The 22,916-nt window shown below is 45.9% G+C and overlaps 1 protein-coding gene across 2 annotated transcripts in view; it reads right to left on the bottom strand.

Moving 5' to 3' along the window:
• Window positions 1–5,934: 5,934 nt before the first annotated feature.
• KIF1B (kinesin family member 1B) overlaps window positions 5,935–22,916 on the bottom strand; it is a 161,503-nt gene continuing 144,521 nt past the window's right edge. For both annotated transcript variants that reach the window (XM_023515228.1, XM_012807292.2), the window contains 9 exons: window positions 22,251–22,312; window positions 19,750–19,895; window positions 19,343–19,582; window positions 16,558–16,629; window positions 14,471–14,592; window positions 11,780–11,929; window positions 11,195–11,387; window positions 10,864–10,982; window positions 5,935–10,161 (listed from right to left, as the gene is read on the bottom strand). In XM_023515228.1, coding sequence (XP_023370996.1) covers window positions 10,119–10,161; window positions 10,864–10,982; window positions 11,195–11,387; window positions 11,780–11,929; window positions 14,471–14,592; window positions 16,558–16,629; window positions 19,343–19,582; window positions 19,750–19,895; window positions 22,251–22,312 — 1,147 coding nt within the window. In that variant the 3' untranslated portion in view covers window positions 5,935–10,118. The remainder of the gene's footprint in view (window positions 10,162–10,863; window positions 10,983–11,194; window positions 11,388–11,779; window positions 11,930–14,470; window positions 14,593–16,557; window positions 16,630–19,342; window positions 19,583–19,749; window positions 19,896–22,250; window positions 22,313–22,916) is intronic.

Genomic DNA, 22,916 nt, shown 5'->3' with positions numbered 1-22,916 from the left:
ATTTTTTATTCCTGGGTTTTCAGCATAAGTTTTTTTTTTTTTTTTTTGAGACAGGAGCCTCAAGCTGTCCCCCTGGGTAGAGTGCTGTGGCATCACAGTTCATAGCAACCTCCAACTCCTGGGCTCAAGCAAGTCTCCTGCCTCAGCCTCCCAGATAGCTGGGACCACAGGTGCCCGCCACAACGCCTGGCTATTTTTTTGGGTTGCAGCCATCAATTGTTGTCTGGTGGGCCTGGGCTGGATTTGAACCTGCCACCTTGGGTGTACGTGGCTGGTGCCTTAGCCACTTGAGCCACAGGCGCTGAGCCTTCAGCTTGAGTTTTCAATGGATGCCTTATGTCTTCACTATTTAGTAGCCAAAGATTTGGGAAGAGGTTGTGCTCAAGACACCTTGGCCATTCTGTGAGTGGACTGGGAAGTACGTCCGCAGCTCACCGTTGGCTTTGAATTTCCACGCAGCTTTATGGAGCTTCACCTGAGCTTCCCAGTCAGCCAGGGATATGAGGAGGGCCGTCTCATCCTGCACACTCCCATTTCCAGAGTCTCCCTGTTACATTTCTAGCTAGTCTGCTATTTGCCCAACTGGACCGCAGGCCAGCAAGCTGTGGTGTTTCCCATTCATTCCCACCGAGTTTGCCACTTTCAGCTGATGTAATAGTCCCCACTCCTGTAGCCCCCTCGCACACAAAGGCAAACATCTGACCTGGCAAACCCCCTAACCCTAATCTGGCGAGCCTCTCTTACCAAAAAGATGCTGTGGGAAAAGGGAACAGTCCCAGGCAAGAGGCTGCTGTTCTTATGTAAAGCTCTAGCAGTTGTTTTAAAGAATAAATGTTTAAATGCTTTTTTTTTTTTTTTGAGACAGAGTGTTACTTGGTCACTCTCAGTAAAGTGCGAGGGATTCACAGCTCACAGCAACCTCAAACTCTTGGGCTCAAGTGATCTTTATTGCCTCAGCCTCCTGCATAGCTAGGACTACAGGTACCCACCACAATGCCGGCTATTTTTTTTATAAATGGGGTCTCACTCTGGCTCTGGCTGGTCATGAACTGCTGAGCAAAAGCAATCTACACACTTTAGCCTCCCAGGGTGCTAGGATTACAGGTGTGAGCCACTACACCCAGCCAAGAATAAATGGTTCTTAATTTGTTTGCCTTTGGGTGATCTTCAGAGCCTCAAAATGTTTTTTATAATTTTCTCCAATGTTGTCTTATTTTTTACACAGAGCATTCCCTCTCCTCACATTACAATAGCCAACAGCAGTCTCTCTGCTGCACTGTCTTTCTGTCAATGCCATCCTCTCATCTGCCAGGGAATATGGGTACAGCCTTTGCTGGCATCTCTCTTTCACAAGCTGCATTCGGCACCTCAGCCTCACACCAGATGAAGAAATGAAGACTGCTCTACAATATTTTATTTTTTGTAGAGATGGGGTCTCACTATATTGTGCAGGCTGGTCTCAAACTCTGGGCCTCAAGAGATCCTCCCAAGTAGCAGGGACTACAGGTGTGCACCACTATGCCTGGCTCTATAATCTTTTTTCTAGCTCCTCAAAATTCAACTTACTCTACAATTTTTTTTTTTTTTGAGACAGAGTCTCACTATGTTGCCCTGGATAGAGTGACGTAGTGTCGCAGCTCACAGCAACCTCAAACTCTTGAATCTCAAGTGATTCTCTTGCCTCAGCCTCCTGAGTAGCTAACTGGGATTCCAGGCACCTGCCACAATGCCCAGCTATTTTTTTTTTTTTTGTCACAGTTGTCGTTGTTTAGCAGGCCCAGACCAGACTGAAACCTGCTAGCCTCAGTGTATGTGGCCGGCACCCTATTCACTAAGCTACAGGCACTGAGCCAACTTATTCTACAATTTTAACATGCCATTATTAAAATGTATTACCTGATGTGACCAAGACACACAGCTCAAGGAAGATGACTTTCCCAGCTAGTTAGTGGGAGAACTGAACTTTAATGGCGTCTCCCAGGCCAAGCCCAGCACTTTTTCATAACAGGATTTGCAGGACATACTCACACGCATAGTGACTGTCTTCCCAGTGACACGGGGCTTAGCCGTGTATTAGAGACGTTCAGTTGACTTTAAATGGAGAATTGGATTGAAATTAACTTTTAGTGACCAGTGTGGGAAAATAAACAGCACTTACAGAAAGTTTACAGGTAGAACTTTACATAATGGATCCCTCAAGAGAAACTTGGGGACCGGCACGCCCTTGTACTTTGTTGCAAGTACTTCCTTATCTGTGGTGCTAAGTTACAGGGAAAGGCTCCCATCAGACCTTGCTGCAGGAACTGATTGATTGCTCTAGTCTGAGATTTAGCAAGGGAGAAATTATGCTGAGTCAAAGTGACTACACATCCAGATCTGGCCAAATTATTACTGAATAGGCATCATTTTATGCAAATATATTTAGAAATCTAATTTCTTTCTTTTACTAATGTTAGATGCTGTACAGACTTTCCATTTCTAAGTTAAGGTACTAACAATCAGCCAAAAATGGGCTTCCCAGAAGTGGTGGAAACCTGCAGCAAAGTGGTTTAGGAGGGCAGGGCTGGGACAAAGCCAAGTCTCCCCCAGGGTTAGGGTGTGCTGGAACTATAGCATCGTGCTAACTTTTCATTTTTATAAAGTCCTCACATGCTTGGCTTCTAATGCTTCAGAAAGTCAACCCACATTACTATTCATTTTAAAAACTTTCTGGCTTGCCCTAACTCCTCAAATCCTAATCAAAGCATGGGCACAAGTTCTAAGAAAACACAGACCTCTGTGCAAATTTCTAGGGCAGAATCCTTTGACTTACATAAGAGGGTGTGTAAGCAACATACTAACGGGAGCAGACTTGAAAATCCCAGCTCTGCAGCTCACTCCTGTGTAATTCCTGTAACTGAACTCAACTGGCCTGAACACATGCTAGACAGAAAGAGCTATTTTTTAAAACATTTTTGGTAAGAGATGGGGTTTCATTATGTTGTTGAGGCTGGTCTCAAACTCTTGGGCTCAAAGCGATCCTCCTGCCTCAGCCTCCCAAGTAGCAGAAAGAGTAATTTTAAAAAAAGCCGGAGACCACACATTACAAAGCCAGAAGCACACGTGTGATGGGCTCAGAATAGCAAAAAAAACCGTAGAGACAAGTGGTTCCTGTGGAAGAGCAGGAACTCTCTCAACTCTCCACTCAATCAAAAGTAGCATGACAAGAAAAACCAAAGAGAAGAGTAGTATGCTGCTCACGTGCACAGGTCAATGGGACCACCGGACTCCATGTCTGGCTTTGTAAGAGACATGAGGACTCAGAAAGTGAGACCCTAGTGGGGGTCCAGTCCTGGACGAGACCTAGTTGAAAGTACAGTCAGAGTTACAGACCCTGATTTGGGGGGGATCATCCAGCTTAAACTAACTGAAAGCCCAGCAGCGCATGAGGAAGACGTGGCCTGCACAACACCTAGGCCAGCGGAAGAAACATTAGTGATCCTCAGAGACCTGCACATGTCCTGCGGCTGAGCTCTGGCCACAGCCCTGGCACTGTGTGTGGAACCGGGTCCTCTCAGCAGGATCAGGATCCACCTTTCAACTGGGTGCGACTCCAGCCACACCCTCCATTCCGGCAACTCTCTCCATCCTGTCCTCTTTGCCACCTCCAGGTTTTTCCTCCCAGTTCATTCATGCAACCAGCATACAAACATGCCATGTTATTTTCTTTCTTAATAAACCCCCCCCAAACCTCCCTCCTTAGCCTTGTATCTCCTTCTAGTTGCCCCATTTATCTTCTCCCTTAATAGTAAATATCTCTGAAAGAACTGTCTGTACTCACTATTTCACCCTCCTCTCGATCCCCCTTCAACCTACGCCAATTAGATTTTCAACACCACTCAGGAAAATGCCTGTCCCCAGTGACTTTGCCAGGGCAGAAGCGCTCCTGATGCCCTTCCATGGGAAGTGAGCCAAGCGCTCCAGAGCGTGGAAGGGGCCCTTAGGCTTGGGAGCCCAGTCACTTCCTCCAGCAGTCTCAGAACTCCAGCCACCTTCAGGGAACACATACTGTGCTGTTCCTCTGTAATTCCGCTACTCTAATAAAGGTGACATTTTGGTCTCTCATCCGTCTTGTTTCTTCATTGGTTCTGGAATTGGGGGAAAAATATCCCCTGGCTCCCTCAGACTTCCTACATTTTCTAGTTGCCAAAGTTGCAGTCCCTGCTCAGGCCTTATTGTAACCCCACTCGCCACCCTGGACACTCGGGACACAAGCTCGCCTCCTCTGCGTCAGCACTGCCTTAATGTGGTTGCCAAGTATCACAGGCCCCTCCTCTTCCTCCTGGCCTGACTGCTCCCTTTGCCTGATCTCCAGGTGTTGGAAACACTCCAAGACTCATGGTTCTTCTCTTGCCAGCTGCTTGCACTCCAGGGCTGCGTGCCCACTGGGCCTCTTCGCCCCACACTCCTTGAATCCAGTTAGGGCCCCCAGCCACTGCACTGACTGCCCCTGCCCATGGACATGCTGCATCTAAAAGGAAACGTGGCCAAAGTCCAAGTCTTAGCTCAGCATCCCCCTCAGCTGGTGCCAACCCTGGTCTTCACCTTGGACACAGCAACACTTCTCTTCCCTCAGGCACACGTCCTCTTAGTGAGTCGCTGACTTCATAGTCTCTTTGCTGAGTTGGTTCTGACTTCACAACGCACCCTGACACTGACCTTTTCTTCCCATCATGCTGCTCACTGCTCCAACCCCGGGTTAAGCCACCATCATCAGCCCTGGAATATTGGGATAACAATCTCCCACTTTGTCCCATTTTCTCATTCTTGTCCCTGCCTGAGCACAGCTCAATTTCCACTCAGCAGTCAGATGGTTTTTGTACTAAGAGATAGGGTCTCACTGTGTCACCCAGGCTGGAGTGCAGTGGTACAATCATTGCTCACTGCAGCCTCAAACTCTCGGGCTCAGAAAATCCTCTTGCCTCAGCCTCCCAGTAGCTGGCACTAACAGGCCTAAGCCACGGCACCCAGCCTATTTAAAAGACCATTCTGGGTTGGGTGCTGTGGCTCATTCCTATAATCCTAGCACTTAAGGGGGCCAAGAAAAGATTGTTGAAGCCAAGAACTGCCTGGGAAACAGAGAGAGGCCCCTGTCTCTACAAAAAAAAAAAAAAAGAAAAAGAAAGAAAAGAAAAGAAAAATTAGCCAGGAAGGGTAGTACGGATCTATAGTCCCAGTTACTCGGGAGGCTGAGACAGGAGCATTACTCCAGCATAGGAGTCTGAAGTTTAAGAAAGCTAAAAGAATGCCATTGCACTCTACCCTGGGTGACAGAGTGAGACTCTAAGAAAAGGAAAAATAGGAAAGAAGAAAGAAAGAAAGGGAGAGACAAACAAGGAAAGAAAGAAAAGAGGAAAAGGAAGACAGAGAGGCATACATACATCCTGCGACTCCTCTGCTCAAAAGCCTCCAGCAACTTCCCATTTCACTCTGAAGAAATTCAAAGTCCTCACTGAAGCCCCGAATCAGCCAGTCCTGGGGTACTTTCCGACATCTGCTGCTCTCTCCGTTACATCATTCCTTGACTTGGAGACCCCTTTGCCGAGGGATTGGCGCAGCCTACCCCATCCTTTAATTCAAAGTCTGCTCAAATGTCACCTTTATAAAGAGGCCTTCCCTGCCACGTGATCTAAAAGGACACCACCTTCCCATTCCTCTCCGATCTTTTACTGGATTTTATTTTCCTCTGTAACATTTACCACTTGGAAGTTATACATTTGTTTGACAAATGTCTTCCCCACTGGAATGGGAGGGACACAAGTGCATGGGCTTGCTCTGTTTGTATGCAGATGGTATACCAGGCCCAGAGCAGGCATCAAAACAATTCAAGAAAAGAAGCATTTGTGTCACTACCTTTCAAAGGGTGCAAGAATAAATGCATATCAAGAGCCCTTCGATGTACCGGTTGTACCTTTATTATTTTACCTCGTTCACTAATAGTTCCGTGATGTAATGTTACCATACACAGTTAGATAATGTCTGCATTGCACACCTAAGGCTATACAGCAAAGGAATCAGAATTAGTACAAATACAAGAACTATATTTACATTCTGTATACTCAAGCTCCAAACATCAGATAATATTTACAAAATAAAACATGGAAATGAAAATCCAAAATTAATAATGTACATTGTTGCTAATGTGCTCAACTCCTTCACTGGGGAGAGATCAGTTTGCGAAGTCTTGGTTCAGAAAGGCCACTTATGCATCATGAGTTCTGTTGTAGTGTGCACGGATGGTGACGAGAGACTTGACATCTCAACAGACCAGTACTTCAGAGCCACAAGTTAAGACGATGCTTTAAACACCAGAAGGCTGATGGGTTCTTCGGTGAACTGATGCCAAATGCTCAGCATGAAAACAAAGTAACTCAAAGACATGAAAAACAACACACAACAGCCAGGGTTTGGCGAGAGACCAACCTCGGTTCAGACTTCTTATCTGAGCACAGCCGTTTCGCTGTGAGTTTTTAACAAGAATTTTGTACCAACCTGAATTTCTTCCTTTAATGGTTTGGAGGCTTTCTTAAGATTTTATGGGGCTCAAATACTAATTTCATAAATGGCCTTTTGAACAATAACAGCAAATAATCTCTCAACTGATATTTCTGCTCACTAACGACGCACAAATTAATACATTCCTGCTACATATGGTCGTGGTCTGGCCCAGCACCCAGGTGTATCGACGGCCATGGTGAACAGTTGTAGTGCATACAAGTTAGAGTCCTCTTTAAACACATTCAGCAAACATTCTGAGAGCAGCAGCAGAATTAGTCTTTTCTTTTTAAGAAGCAGGTTAACAATCACATTTTTAAAAGGGAACCAAAAGGAAAACTCAAGGACCCAAGTCAAACAGATAAGCCCTGATCCTGCCCACTGGAGTCCGGCGTGAGGGAGACGCAGAGAGACACCGACAGGGCTGCCCAGCAGGGCCCTTCTCGCCCAGGCCACCGTGCAATTCATTACGGCTATATAAATACACACAGACCTACACAATTAAATATCCCTGTAAATAGGACAATAAGCAGCAGGCAACAGAGTCTTTGCTTTGAAATATGTGCCAGGAAAAGTCATCTTGTTTTTAGACTTCCCAAACCATTCACAATGATTTAATTTATTCCTTCACCTTAGTCGGAAAAATCCATCAAAAATATGAGTAGTTATATAAATTCTATGTATCTGAAGAGAAAAAATATATCAAATAATAGTGGTTTCTTAGTGTGGAAAGTGCATTGCATTTCCTCTCGCCTTCGCCGTGTGAACAGTGCTCTGGAGCTCAGAGGCCCCGTGCTCCAGACCACAGGCATGGGCTGGCAGGCCCCGTGTGGCCCGGCCTGGGAGCTGGCTGACTCCTAGGCAGCAACAGGGACAGGGAGGGCAAGAGCACTGCAGGGCTGGCTGCGAGGCGGTGTTTTGCTTTGGCAGGAGAAAAGCAGATGAGGGAGTGAGGGAAGGAGACGATTAGCTTTAACTAGCACTCATTTCTCTTAATTTGTGAATTCTTTTTCTAGCCTTTGTTATTCTTTGGCTGTTTAAAGGAGTGCTTTAAGGAAAATAAATAAAAAGTCACCTTAAAAGGTAGTTTCCATAAGGATTAGATTTCTTAACTTTCCCACCACTATGGCAATAGCTAAAACCTCATAAATAGTTCCTGCCATAAATCTTCTCTCAGAGCTTCGCAGTGGGGATGGCTCTGTTCAGAAAGGGAACATCCATCCTGAAAGTACCGGGGACCCAAAAGGAGCCATCTACACCTGTCGGCCACTGTGGAGGCTCCTCAGATGGGGAAGCACGCCGCTGCAGCCCCACAGGACACGACTTGCTTCCTCTGGCTTCCTAACGAGCATTCTTCTCTGGGCACGTAATGAACAGACAGCCCAGGGAGTTCTGAAGTCTGACATTTCCAAAGCAAAGACTTTCCAAACCAGTTGTGTTTGAGTTAGAAGAAAAACGAAGTCATTCCATGTGTTGTGTTATCGCACTCTCCCTTCGGCTTCTCTCCCCCTACCCTCCCTGGTCACAGACATGGGTCCTCTGTCACACTTCATAACAGCAGCAACATCAGTGATTTCATTTTTTAAATGACCTTCAACTCCATCTTCATTTCCCTGAAATTAGATTTCATTCCAGTCCAGCAGGGCTTCCTGAAGCTCTAACAGACCTTGCTGGATTTGGATATGTACCAGAAGGGCACATTGTGTCCATCAGACAACGAAGAAACGTCCATCTATATTAGAAATCGCACATACCACTTAGAAAACAAATAACATTAGAGTTAGGAAGAAAGTTTGTAAGAATTCATCAGTGCTTTCATCAGTCCCTTTTCAGATGCGGCCAGTCTGTGGTTTCAACCCCTTCCTTTATTAAGCTCTCCATGAGTCATTCTTCCTCTTTGCAAGGCAGCTCTAATAAGCGAGGCTGGAGACCCTTCTTCAGAGAGGAGTCCTGCCAGGAAGTCAGAAGGGTCTAGGTGCTGACCGGCTCCCTGGCAACTGCTCTGCAGAGGGGCACACGCATGCGGCCCTCACTGTGGGAGTAGAAAGTAAGCCAGCTGCCAGTCACCTGAGTCAGCAACTCAAGGCCAAGAACCTCAGGGCCTTGCGAAGTGGGAGCAGGCAGATACCTTCCTGAATGGCTGAGCAGGGGAAAGAAAGAATGGTTCAAAACAACCTCAAGTCAACTGGCCAAGCAACTGAAGTCACGGGAGGCTTTCTGTTCCCCACGTCATCCTGTAAAACTTACTGGCAGCTGAAAGACAGTCATCTTCTGTGATGGTCTCTGGAAGCCAGATGAGCCTAGTCTGGCAGAGGACACCACACCCAAGCAGAAGCAACAGAGCAGTGTGTTAGCAACGCTTTTCCTTACCCCCTTGGGATCTTTTGTTCTGTTTGTGGTGATGGTGGGAGGTTGGTTTTAATCCTGGGATCCAGAAAGCAAAGCCTGCCATATTTGCCTACTTATGAGTACAGGGAGCTGAGCATCACTGGAAACCATGCTGGACTGATTCAGCACGACATTTCTAAGTTTGTACTTGAAAATCACATTTCTTTGATCAAAGGGTGCTACAATAATCTCAAGGTCACTACTCAGCACTGTCTTATGACAATGACCATCAAGTTTATTATCAGAAGGTGAAACACTCCCCCCTTGTGGAATATCTGTGCATGACACCGCACCAATTCCAAACTGTACCATAGCCTCCAAGGCCAAGAGCAGAACTGAGTAGCTCCTAAGAGCAGCCTCCCTCCCAACACAGAAACAGTTTGCAGGAATCCTGCTGTGACAGCCACCTTCACAGCGCATGGCCAAATCTAGTGGTCCCTGAAATCCCCGGGCTGTGTCTCTGACCCTTCTCACAGGGTCAACAGCAGCTACTGTCCCAGACCTCTCTTCTCTTTTCCAGGAAATGAAAATTCCACAACTGTGCTCTGAATGTGTGCCAATTTTGACTCAGAGAACATAGTAACTGTCCCATTTCTAAGCTCACCACCACAACCTTCTCCCTGCATGGAAATGCAGGGATTAGCCATGGCAAAGAGACAGAAGGGGAAAAAAAAAAAAAGTTTAAATTTTTTCTTCTCAGGTTTTAGAAAGGCCAGATGTCTCCTCCCTTAGTCTCTAAGCCACCCAAGAAAAAATTAAAGTGGTATCACACACAAAGAAGAGAAAAAAAATCATTATGTGGCTTGAAAAAAAAGACAAAGGTATCCACAGACAGCAGTACAGACATCAGAGTGGTCAGTATGGGGACCTATCATACAAAAGGAGGTCAAAATACACCAAAAAGTGACTTGGAGAATCACTGGATCCCCTCAGGGTTTTTTGTGTATGGATTTTTTTTTAGTCTTTTTTCCTTTTGTTAGGCCACATGCTACTAAGAAGATTCTCAGCACAGGAAAAAAGAAAAGAGTACAGAGCAATGGAGATGGGGCACAGGAGAGCTGGAGAAGTCCAGACGAGGAGGGAGAAGTGGGGGCCACAGGGTTACATACAGGAGTCACCGTCAAGAATCACAAAGAGAACGAGAGCAACACTTTCTTTATCTCTCACAGGCCAGCGAGGGCACTCAGCAGGGTCACTTAGTATTTCGGCTGGCTTGGGCATCTGCGGGAGAGTTTTGACCTGTGAGGGACAAACGCAGAGGAAGGATCAGAAAACCGGGCCCAGGTGTTCTCCTAGCCTTTCCCTCTGGGGCTCCTTCTTGGAACCTCCCTATCCAGCACTGCAGGCCCAGGTCTCCAGGCCCCCTACTCTGTGACCCTGTGACACAAGCCTCTTGCTGGCTCTGAGTCTGGATCACATCGCTGAATGTTGGTCTCCCCAAGACCCAATTGGCAGGCCTCTTGAGAAGACTGGCACAGTGGCTCGCGCCTGTAATCCTGTACTCTGGGAGGCTGAGGTGGGTGGCTTGCATGAGCTTGAGTTTGAGACCAGCCTGAGCAAAAGCAAGACCTTATCTCTACTAAAAATAGAATAACTGAGGCAAGAGGATGGCTTGAGCCCAAGAGTTGGAGGCTACTGTGAGCTTTAACACCATGGCACTGTACCCAGGGTGTGACAGCTTGAGACTGTCTCAAAAAAAAAAAAAGGACAAAGAAGGTGATTACTCAGTACAAATGTGACCAGAATCTCCTCAGCAGTTCGGGACACAGGATGGCATCTTATGAGAAGCAGAGGCCTCAGTAGCCCCCACAGCCACTGCTACACTCCATCCTCCCTCTGTTGTGAGCTTACCCAGACCAGTACCCCCTTTCCAACTTACTGATGCCGATATTCCAGGGCCAAAAGCCAAGTAGAGAAAAGAAACCCAAAGCAAGTTCTTACCGTATCGTGCCAGCAAGAAGTGGGTTGAAAGCATACAACCAGTCGTTCATGTCCTTGTCATTGAGAGCCTGCAAAAGGACCCCACGGTGCTTGGTGCAGACAGCAAAAGTGTTGGGTGTCTGAAAGAAACAGGTAGGTGAGAAGGTGCCTACAGAGACTGAGCAATGGGGACCACCTCGCACATTCACAAGGCATTCCGCACTTCATACTCAAAGTTCAGGGAGACCAGGTAGAAAGGAGCAACTCCACGACACACAACAGAGGTGGAACTTGAAAAGGGACGGGCATGTGTGGTGCTGATAGGCCAAGACAGGGCGGGGCCAACCTTCACCTTCAGCATGGCCTGCTGGTCCTCGCTGCACTCCACCTGCGCTGCTGATAGGTTGATGACCCCACGCTCCACTGGGTCCTTGTCACTGTTATAGATGAAGACGTAAGGGCGACGGACCACAACAAAATGTTTAGCCCAGTTGCTGCAAAGTGGCTCCTTGAAATGCAGGTATCCTTTCTTAGAGACCACTGAGCTAAAAAGAACAGTATGAAATAAGAGAAGTTAGCTTTTCACAAAAAGAAAATGATCATGAACGTATACAGCTATGATTTAATAAAAAAGAAAGAAAAGAAAATGATCATGAGCTGAGGACCATCAAAATATATCTCACCTGGGGCAAGTCCCCAGAATCAACAAAATAGGCAAATGATTTTTGTCTTAGAATCTTACTACATATCTGCCAAAGTACTATAGTAACGTGTGATGCCAGGGTGGAGTGCAACTATGAGGCAGAAACCCAGTCCAGCTCTTTTATCCCACAATCTGCACGAGACTACAAATCAGACTGCACAGAGGAGCTGGAAGTAAATTCACCGTGCTGATTTGTTTTCTGTACCCAGCATCCCTGGTCAATATACTACTCACCCTGGTCTAATTTCTTCAATATCTGGAACCAGATTGAGAAATTCATTTTTTCCTGCTCGGGCCAAATACGGTGTTTCCACAGCTGGGACAATCTGAAACTGTTCAAATTCTGGACAAGGACTAGAGGCTCGGGAATTGGCTTCTGGGGTCCTTTAAAAGAGAGAGGTTAAGAAGAAGGGGTAGCAAGTTTCAGTTAAGGTCAAGGTATGTTGTGTACACCATGTCACCAGGGCAAATAAAATGCCACTCCCTCAACACCAGTTGCAAACTTCAGTTTCAGAGAGCTCAGCCAAGAAGGTAAGATGGTGTCAGAAAGTTAATTCTGAATTCTCTCGGTGTCATCCTTCAAAAATTACAAAAGGAGGCTTGGGGCCTGTAGCACAGTGGTTACGGTGCCAGTCACATACACTGAGGCTGGCGGGTTCAAACCCAGCCCAGGCCAGCTAAACAACAATGACAACTGCAACCAAAAATAGCCAGGCGTTGTGGAGGGCTCCTATAGTCCCACCTACTTGGGAGCCTGAGGTAAGAGAATTGCTTAAGCCCAAGAGTCTGAGGTTGCTGTGAGCTGTGATGCCACAGCACTCTATCCAGGGCGACATAGTGAGACCCTGTCTCCAAAAAAAAAAATTTACAGAAGGAAACTGCTGTGACCATCAAGACACACAGTCTCTCTTCCTATTTTAAAGCTCTCTGAACACAGGTATCTGGAATATGAGCTCTATTTCTTTTAAGTTTCTTCTCAGTCCCATGCCCACACAGAGGGCAGTGGCTCTGAAAGTGTGGTCCCTGATGAGCAGCGTCACACGGGTTTCACGTGGGAAATTGTTAGAGATTCAAACTTCAGACTTCAACTGTACAGGACAGCAAACCCCGAGTGGGGTTTAGCTGCCTTCCCTGTAACAGGCGCCCCAGGAGATCTGGGTATACGGTAGAGTTAGCCAAGGCCTCAGGGAGCCGCAAAGAAGGCAAACTCCTGGCAGGCTGTGCGGAGCAGAGCTGGACCACGGACCTGGACCAGAGATGCGTGACATACCTGCATCACAGGCATCTTGGTTGAGCATGTTAGCCAAATTAACTGTAGTTCACGGATTCTAAAAGCCTGCTTTTGATACTTTACCATTTCTTAAATTGGGATGCCTCTCATAATTGCCAACACGTCAAATTCGGTTTGCGGCACTTTTTCTTTCTAACAACACATAAAATGATCAATTACCTGGTTGTGTTATTTTCTCAAGTCCTTTTTGCCTGTGTCAGTGTTATACAGTAATATAGACAGATGAGTGATAACCAGGTAGGTTTTGACAGGTGAGCATAATGAATGGAGATGCATAGGAGTTGAGGGTACATTGCAAAGAGGGGATTAAGATGATGAATCATGGCTTGGCGCCTGTAGCCCAGCAGCTAGGGTGTTGGCCACATACACAGGGGCTGGCAGGTTTGAACCCAGCCCAAGCCTGCCAAACAAACAATGACCCAAGGTTTTCTTTTTTTTTTTTTTTTTTTTGAGACAGAGCCTCAAGCTATCCCCCTGAGTAGAGTGCCGTGGCATTACAGCTCACAGCAACCTCCAACTCCTGAGCTCAAGCGAGTCTCCTGCCTCAGCCTCCCAAGTAGCTGGGACCACAGGCGCCCACCACAATGCCCGGCTATTTTTTGGTTGCAGCCGTCATTGTTGTTTGGCGGGTCCGGGCTGGGGATTCGAACCTGCCACCTTAGGTGTACGTGGCTGGCGCCTTAGCCGGTTTTCTTTCTTAATTTAAAAATATTAAGTTGGTACAAATGTTTTATTACTTGGACATCTACTATAATGCTTACGTTGGAGCTTAAGTGTGCCCATCACCTGAATAGTGTTCACTGTACCCAACAGGTTAAGTTTTTACCTCCCCACCTTTGGTTGCCAGGACCATCACATCTCTTTGTGCCCTCCCATTAGCTCTCAGTTATTAGACAGTACATGTGGTGTTTGTTTTTCCATTCCTCACATACTTTACTTAGGGTAAAGTTCCAACCAGATTACTGCAAAAGATATTATTTCATTCCTTTTTATGGCTGAGTAGAATACTATGGTGTGTGTATATATAAATATATATGCCATATTTTCTTTTCTTTCATTCTTTTTTTTTTTTTTTTTTTTTTTGAGATAGAGTTTCACTCTGTTGCCCTGGGTAGAGGGCTGTGGTATCACAGCTCACAGCAACCTCAAAGTCCTGGGTTCAAGTGATCCTCTTGCCTCAACCTCCCAAATAGCTGGGACTAGAGATGCCCAGCATAGTGCCCTGGCTATTTTTAGAAATGGAGTCTTGCTTTTGCTTAGGCTGGTCACAAACTCCTGAGCTCAAGCAATCTACCTGCCTTGGCCTCCCAGAGTGTTGGGATTATAGGCATGAGCCCAGCTATGGTATATTTTCTTAATCTATTCATGGAAGGCTGATTTTTTCCCTTTTTTTTTTTTGGCTGGGGTGGGGTTTGAACCCGCCACCTCCAGCATATGGGGCCAGTGCCCTACTCTTTTGAGCCACAGGGGCCACCCAAAAGTTTTTTGTTGTTGTTTTTTTTTTTTTTGCAGTTTCTGGCCAGGGCGGGTTTGAACCCACCACCTCCAGTATATGGGGCTGGTGCCCTACTTTTTTGAATGACAGGTGCTGCCCTTCCTTAATTCTTAAATTAGCTTCTCATCCAGGTACTTACTTCTGATCCAAGGAGTTGCTCCTGAATTCTACCAGAGAGGGGCAGGTGGAGGAGGGAGTGAGAGTAGCACTGCTAAAACTGGACTCTGAGGGGTCCCGTCCAATTGGGGAGGTATCAGACAGCTGGAAGCAAACATAACACAGCCAGTGAGACTCTGCTGACAAAAACTGCCTCTGCAATCGGGAGTTGTGATGACTGCTGCCTCGCATTCACAGTTCTCCTATTTCAGAGGGTCATTCAATAAAATAAGCCTACATAAACAATTATTATTTGTCCATAAAAAAAGAGAATTTTTTTTTTTTTTTAAGAGACAGAGTTTCACTTTATGGCCCTATGGCATCACAGCTCACAGCAACCTCCAGCTCTTGGGCTTAGGCGATTCTCTTGCCTCAGCTCCCAAGCAGCTGGGACTACAGGCACCTGCCACAACGCCCATCTATTTTTTTATTGCAGTTTGTCCAGGGCTGAGTTTGAACCTACCACCCTTGGTATATGGGGCCGGTGCCCTACTTACTGAGGCACAGGCACAGCCCAAGAGAAAACTTTTTAAAAACAAAGAAAACAAGCCTCTAAATATTTAATGGCCTGAGGGCTCCATTAGGAATCAAGACATGAAGGAAGAGGCAAGTCTGGCTTTTTATGATGTTACTTCCCCCCTGCATTAATTAAACAGTTTTACATATGCATGCCAACCAGGCATTGCTCTAAGAATGTAGTAGAGGGCCTGCCCTCCTGGCAGCTTAAAATAGACAATTACCCACTCACAAGCACTTTAAAAAGCTTCTAGTAGTGATAAGCGCTGCAGTAAAAAGCAAAGCAGGGAGTGGGGTGAGTAGAAGGTGTCAGAGCCATCAGCTTTATATTAGGAGGCCAGGGAAGTCCACTCTAAGGAGTCACTATTTGAGCAGAAAAATCAAAGAGGTAAGAGCACCAATTCCAGGCTGTTTAAAGGCTATTCCAGGCAAAGGGGCAGCAAGTGTGCAGCGAGCCAAGGAGGAAAGGGCAGCTGGCTGGAACCCAGTGAGTGGCACAGACATTCTCTGATGAACTGGTTTGTTGAAGGTAACAGAAGTTTATGCCACCAAGAACCTTAGGAATCCCTTTGCCCTGGCACAGAATAACATACCATCTTCCTATAGAATATTCTTTTCCAAAAGAGAAGGGAAAGTCAAAAATGTTTCCATGTGATAATCTTTCTAAGAGACACAGCAAAATACTTTCACCTTCAAAATTCAGTGTTCTGGGGGTGGCGACAGTGGCTCAGTGAGTAGGGAGCTGGCCCCAAGGTGGTGGGTTCAAACCCGGCCCCGGCCAAACTGCAACAAAAAAATAGCCGGGCGTTGCAGCGGGCACCTGTAGTCCCAGCTACTCAGGAGGCTGAGGCAAGAGAATCACCTAAGCCCAGGAGTTGGAGGTTGCTGTGAACTGTGACGCCATGGCACTCCACAGAGAACGATAAAGCGAGACTCTGTCTCAAAAAAAAAAAAAGTCAGTGTTCTGACGCTGAAAAATGAGAATATTCAGAATAAATACTAGAGCAGTATGTCATAATGAGAGAGGATACCCAAGAAGGGTGAGGTCTGGGAGAACACGTCTTCTCAAGGAGACCCCAAGGATACACCTGCGGGGTCTTCTCCATGGTGACTCAGCTCTTGGGAATTTGTGGATTTAACTTCCTAGAACTTGGAAATTTCCAAGTTCTGTGAAATCCTGTAGTTCTAGAGAGGCTGGAATAGCATCTCCCGGTGATTCAAACTGGCCAATGAGAAGGGCACCTGTGGGGTGGAACTTTTTGACTGTCGATAAAAAGGGAAAGACCAAGCTAGCTGGGGAGCGAGGCTATCTGGAAATCTTTTAAGCTGTAAGCTCCCGGCTGGTAAATGAAGCCCTTCCTCTTATAAACGTGGTGTTTGGGTGCTCTTTCTCTCCATTGGGCCTCGTCTTCCTGCAAAAATAAATCTTTAAATACAATGCTGTGCTCATCACAAGCCACTTGAAAGCAGCATAACCTAGAAGCAGGACATCTGGGCTGCTGTAAAACTCAGTCACCAATATGCTGACCAAAATTACAGCTGTGATGTGCTCACCTTACAGTCACTGATGCTACTGTGCACTTGGCTGAATTCTCTGTTGAACGTGTGGGTGAGAAGTTGCAGGCACTAGAAAAGAGAGAAACAGATGTAAAGGCTGGGCGCCATGGCTCGACCTGTAACCCTAGCACTCTGGGAGGCTGACCAGGGAGGATCACTTGAGATCTGGAATTTAAGACCTGCCTGAGCAATATAGCAGATCCTACTTCTACAAAAAACAGAAAAATTAGCTGAGCATAGGAGCTTGTGCCTGTAGCCCCAGCTATACAGGAGGCTGAGATAGGAGGATCACTTGAGCCTGGGAGTATGAAACTGCTATAGGCTATGATGACCCCACTGCTCTCTAGCCTGCGGCAACAGAGTGAGACTCTGTCCCCTCCCCCCCCCCAAAAAAAAAGGCTCAGTGCCCGAAGCTCAGGGAGCAGGACACCAGCCACATAAGACCAAGGCTGGCAAGTTCGAGCCCAGCCCAGGCCTGCTAAACAACAATGACAACCACGACCAAAAAATAGCTGGGCGTTGTGGTGGGCACATGTACTCCCAGCTACCAGGGAGGCTGAGGCAAGAGAATCTCAAGAGTGTTCTTGTTTTAGTATCTGTGTTTTAGAAAGATGTCTCTGGCAATAATAAGAGGAATGGGTTGGTGGTAAAGAGGTAGGCTGACTTAGCTGGGCATTGTGGCAGGCACCTGTAGTCTCAGCTACTTGGGAGGCTGAGGCAAGAGAATCACCTAAGCCCAAGAATTTGAGGTTGCTGTGAGCTGTGATGCCACAGTCCTCTACCAAGGGTGACATAGTGAAACTCTCTCTCTCAAAAAAAAAAAAGAGAGGGCCTGACACAGTGGCTCATGCCTGTAATCCTAGCACTCTGGGAGGCCAAAGTGGGTTGGACTGCTTGAGCTCAGGAGTTAGAGACCAGCCTGAACAAGAGTGAGACCCAGTCTCTACTAAAAATAGAAAAAACAGCTGGGGGTTGTGGCTCCCACTTGCAATCTCAGCTACTCGGGAAGCTCAGGCAAGAGGATCTCTTGAGCCCAAGAGTTTGAGGTTGCTGTGAGCTATGATGATGCCAAGGCACTCTAATCAGGGTGAGAGAATGAGACTCTATCTTAAAAAAAAAAAAAAAAAAGGAGAGAAGTGTAAATTGAACATCATAGAAAATGTTTTTTCAGTGGCTAAACCAAGCCTTAGATGCAAGAAATATGCCTAAAACCCACAATGGAGCTCAGGCACTGCCCTAAAAGTTCTAGAAATTAACTGTCACATATAGTGAAGAAAGTCCAGTATATGGCTAGTAAAAACAATAAAACAAGTGGTCAAAAAAGCCACTCTCACACAATTGTAAGAGAGATTTTATCTATGCAATTAGTGTGACATAATTCTGTATACCCTCAATGAATCCTAAACAACAAAATGAGCCACTCTCAAGACTAGACCATAAAAGTGAATTACTATCAGCATTCATAGTTTCAAAGTTCTAAAAAATGTAGTAGTGGCCGGGCATGGTGACTCATGCCTGTAATCCTAGCACTCTGGGAGGTGGAAGTGGGTGGACTGCCTGAGCTCAGGAGTTTGAGACCAGCCTGACCCAGAGAGAGACCCCGTCTCTAAAACTAGCTGGGCATTGTGGTGTGTACCTGTATTCCCAGCTACTCGGGTGGCTGAGGCAAGATAACTGCTTAAGCCCAAGAGTTTGAAGTTGCTGTGAGTTGTGACACCATAGCATTCTACTGATGGCAACAAAGTGAGACTCTGTCTCCAAAAAAAAGAAAAAGAATCTTCCTGTGTTGTCCAGGTTGAACTTAAACTCCTGTGCTCAAGAGATCCTCCTGTTGCTACCTCTCAAGTAGCTAGGAACACAGTTATATGCCCCATACCTGGTTAACCCTTTAATTCTCAATTCACTCTGGTGCTAAATGGTATGGAGACTACTAGAGGGACATATTTTCCTCAATAAACTAAAAGACTATTGGATTATGAAAACATCCCATTTTTACATTTTCTTTCCAGCCAGGTGACTAGAAATCCACACCTGGGATCACCCCCAGCAAGCTCTCTGCCTTCTCCTGTGTCCAGGCAGATTCTCCCTCCTCTTCATCCCACATACCTCTGCCTTCTTTAAAAAGCCTTTATCATGTCTCATCAGTCAGCCTACCTTTTTTTTTCTTTTTTTTGAGACAGAGTCTCACTCTGTCACCCTCGGTAGGGTGCCGTTGCGTCACAGCTCACAGCAACCTCCAACTCCTGGGCTTAGGTAATTCTCCTGCCTCAGCCTCCCAAGTAGCTGGGACTATGGGTGCCTGCCACAATGCCCAGCTAAGTCAGCCTACCTCTTTACCACCAACCCATTCCTCTTATTATTGCCACAGACATCTTTCTAAAACACAGATACCTGCTTAAAGTATTAAAGAGTTGACTCCCAGGTCAACTCTAACTCTTCAGCACAGGGCATGAGATCTTCACCCCATCTCCTGCACATGTCCCACATGCATTCCCCGAGGCCACCCAGGCAGGACGTTCCTGGCTCTTCCTCTGAATCCCTTTAAGGCTGGCTCACAAGCCCCTCATTCAGAGGCCTCTCTTTTGGCTCCCCCCGCCCTCCCACAGCATCCAAGACACATACCTCTTGCTTGTCACCCACTACTCTGTAAGTGTGTTAGGGGTAGAAACTGAGTTCTTACTTCTATTTCTATATTCACGTTATCACAAGCCTTGAAACAGAGAAGGCAGCTCACACAGCATCTTGGCAAGAAAATGCTTAGCAAAGAGGAAGGGATCCCAACCTTGGTAGCCAGCTCTTTCTCTCTATCCACCAGGCTTTCGATGTCTGCTGAGTCGTAGCCACTGCTCTCGCTGGGTGTGACAGCACTTTCAAAGGTGGTGGTTGAGATCTGAGAGGATATGCTGGTGGAGGTGCTGAGGGTCCCACTGCTGAGGCTGGGGGACAATGAGTCACTCATGGATTTGGGGATGCTATCACCAAGTCTCTCACGCAGCAGCAGGAAGTGGCGGGTTTTCTCCACCTGAGAAGATCAACACCATTGCCTCAGCAAATACAAAGATCATTTAGCTCTCAATCACAATGGAAAACTAAAAAGCCACAATCACATAGAGAAGGTGGATACAAGATTGACACTTTGGGAATGGTGCCCAAGAGGTCTTGCATTCGGGCATCTCCTGCCTTGGATACCTCATGTAGGAGTTCCAGCTTCTCCAGCTCCCACTGGTGCTCCAGAATAAGGCTATCTCCGCGGGGCCTCCAGCCTGCCAAGTTCTCCTCTCCCCGCACATATGCCACTGATGTATCTAAGACTTTTCTTCTCCTCCTTTGCATGCCTAAGACAAGAAGAGGTGATTCTCTTTGTTGTCGAGAGGAATTCAATTTCAATATCAAGACAAAACAGATTAACAGGCCAGGTGCTATGGCTCATGTTTATAACCCTAGAACTCTAAGAGGCCAGGGCAAGAGGATTGCTTAGGATCAGGAGTTCAAGATCAGCTCAAGCATGAGCAAGACCTGTTTCTAATAAAAATAGAAAACTTAGGTGTGGTGCTGCACTCCTATCATCCCGGCTACTCAGGAGCCTGAGGCAGGAGGAGCACTTGAGCTTAGGAGTTACGAGGTTGCTGGGAGCTATGACAACTACGATGATGCCACTGTACTCTATTCCAGGTGACAGAGTGAGACCGTCTCACTCTGCAGTGGCTAGTCTCAGACACAATCATATTGTACTACAACTGCAAAACTTCTGGGCTCAAGCAATACTCCCCGCCTCTGTCCTCAAAGTAGCTGGAACAATAGGCATAAACTACATTTGGCCTAATTGAAATTCTTTTTGTTTTTTTCTTGAGACACAGCCTCACTTTGTCATCCTCCATAGATGACATGGCATCAGAGCTCACAGCAAGCTCAACCTTTTGGGCTCAAACGATTCTCTTACTTAAGCCTCCCCAGTCGCTGGGACTACAGGCACCCACCAAAATGCCTGGTTATTTTTAGAGATGACCAGTATTGCTCAGGCTGGCCTTGAACCTATGAGCTCAGGCAATCCACTTGCCTCAGCCACCCATAGTGCTAGGATTACAGGTGTGAGCCACCATGCATGGCTAAATTGAAATTCTTATACATAGCAAACTAAGATAGTTTGGTCTGAAGATATATCAAACTTTATTTTTATTTTATTTTATAAATATATATATATTTTGAGACAGAGTCTTACTAGGTTGCCCTAGGTAGAGTGCTGTGGCATCACAGCTCATAGCAACCTCAAACTCTTGGGTTTACACCAGCGTTTCTCAACCTGTGGGTCGTGACCCACAGGAACTGTATTAAAGGGTCATGGCATTAGGAAGGTTGAGAACCACTGGTTAAGTGATTCTCTTGCCTCAACCTCCCAAGTAGCTGGGACCACAGGCACCTGCTACAATGCCTGGCTATTTTTTGTTGTAGTTGTCATTGTTGTCTAGCTGGCCCGGGCTAGATTCAAACCTACCACCCTTGGTGTATGTGGGTGGTGCCATGACCACTGTGCTATGGGCGCTGAGCCTATATCAGACTTCATTAATAAAAATTCATGCAGCTCAGCGCCTGTGGCTCAAGTGGCTAAGGCACCAGCCACATACACCTGAGCTAGCAGGTTCAAATCCAGCCTGGGCCTGCCAAACAACAATGATGGCTATAACCAAAAAATAGCCGGGTGTTGTGGCAGGTGCCCAGCTACTTGGGAGGCGGAGGCAGGAGACTAGTTTGAGCCCAGGAGTTGGAGGTTGCAGTGAGCTATGATGCCACAGCACTCTACCCAGGGCGACAGCTTGAGGCTCTGTCTCAAAAAAAAAAAAAATAAAATAAAATAAAATAAAAATAAAAATTCATGCCTTTCCCTAAAGCAACTTGGTAAACTTTTTTAAAAAGCTGAATATTTTATTCTTTAATAATTTTAAAGATTTCAATGCAACTTGAGAAAATCCTAAAGCTATTATGTCAAGTGAAAATATAGATATTTAATAGTTTGTGTATACTATGATTCCAAACACATAAAAATACATCCCTAAGAAAAAAGTGGAAGGGACTACACACACTTGTACATACTTAGTAGTTCAGAGGATGATAGACAGGTGGCTTTAGCTCCTACCATTTCCTTTATTTATTTATTTATTTATTTATTGTCTCAGTCTATTACCTGGGTGGAGTGCCGTGGTGTCATAACTCACAGCAACCTCAAACTTTTGGTCTCAAGTGATCCTCCTGCCTCAGCACCCTGAGTAGCTGAGACTATAGGTGCCTGCCACAATGCCTGACTAGGTTTTTTCTATTTTTACTAGAGATGTGGTCTCGCTCTTGTTCAGGCTGGTCTTGAACTCCTTAACCCAAGCAATCCACACTCCCACACTCCTCAGCCTCCCAGAGTGCTAAGATTAGAGGCGGAGGCGACTGCGCCCAGCCTTATGAAGCTTTCTAAACTAAATTCAGCTTGATATAATTTTTATAACCATACTGTGCATCATAAACCAAGTAATTTTGCAAGTCTAAAAAGGTAACTCCCGCCACCACTATCACTATCATCAAACTAGTTTGCAAAACACACATGGTTTCTAGAAGATTTTATAAATATCCCACATGGGTACACACTCCAATTTTTTTATGTACATAAGCAGAGATAATGATGATTTCCCCTCTCCACAGGTGCTTACCTGGACTACCTGTGTCTGCCATTTTGCATAAGCTGAGTTCATAAATGCCAGTGACGCGATTGCTATTTGAAGAAGAAAAAAACAATTGCTTAATCTCTTATAGCCCTCAAGGAGGAAAGTCTCAATTTTCCTTCTTTAAAATACCGTCTCCTCGGTAGGGATTGCAATGCACCCTCAAATAATTACAGGCATTTCTCACTATCTCCTTTCTTCTCCTGTTCGGAAGTTGCACATCTTTTGCTACTTTCATTTCAATCTACTAAACGTTGCTATTTCCACAGGATGAACAGAATGATAAACTTGAGAAATTACAATCCCAACGGGAAAACCAAAAATTTGTCTTTTCTTACCATAAGAGAGCAGAAATGAGGAGAAAAAAAAATCTGACTAGAATAAAATAATAAACAATAAATTCTGGGGACTGTTGAGTAGAGGGGATACTGGACCTTCTATTGATAATGCTTATTTTACTTTTTAAAGCTGGGTGTGACATATAAGCATTCACTGTGTTATTCTTAATATATTTTTATACACCTTAAATATGCACAATAAATCTAAAAAAGAATGGCAATCTTTTCAAAAGGATGACATTTAAAAGAACATTTGGGCGGTGCCTGTAGCTCAAGGAGTAGGGTGCTGGCCCCATATGCTGGAGGTGGTGGGTTC

This window comes from Otolemur garnettii, unplaced genomic scaffold (genome assembly GCF_000181295.1).
Source record: "Otolemur garnettii isolate 467f Iridium unplaced genomic scaffold, OtoGar3 scaffold00067, whole genome shotgun sequence".
Classification (NCBI taxonomy): Eukaryota; Metazoa; Chordata; class Mammalia; order Primates; family Galagidae; genus Otolemur; species Otolemur garnettii.
The sequence above is the reverse complement of the archived record's forward strand: the minus strand, read 5'-3'. Positions and strand labels throughout refer to the sequence as shown.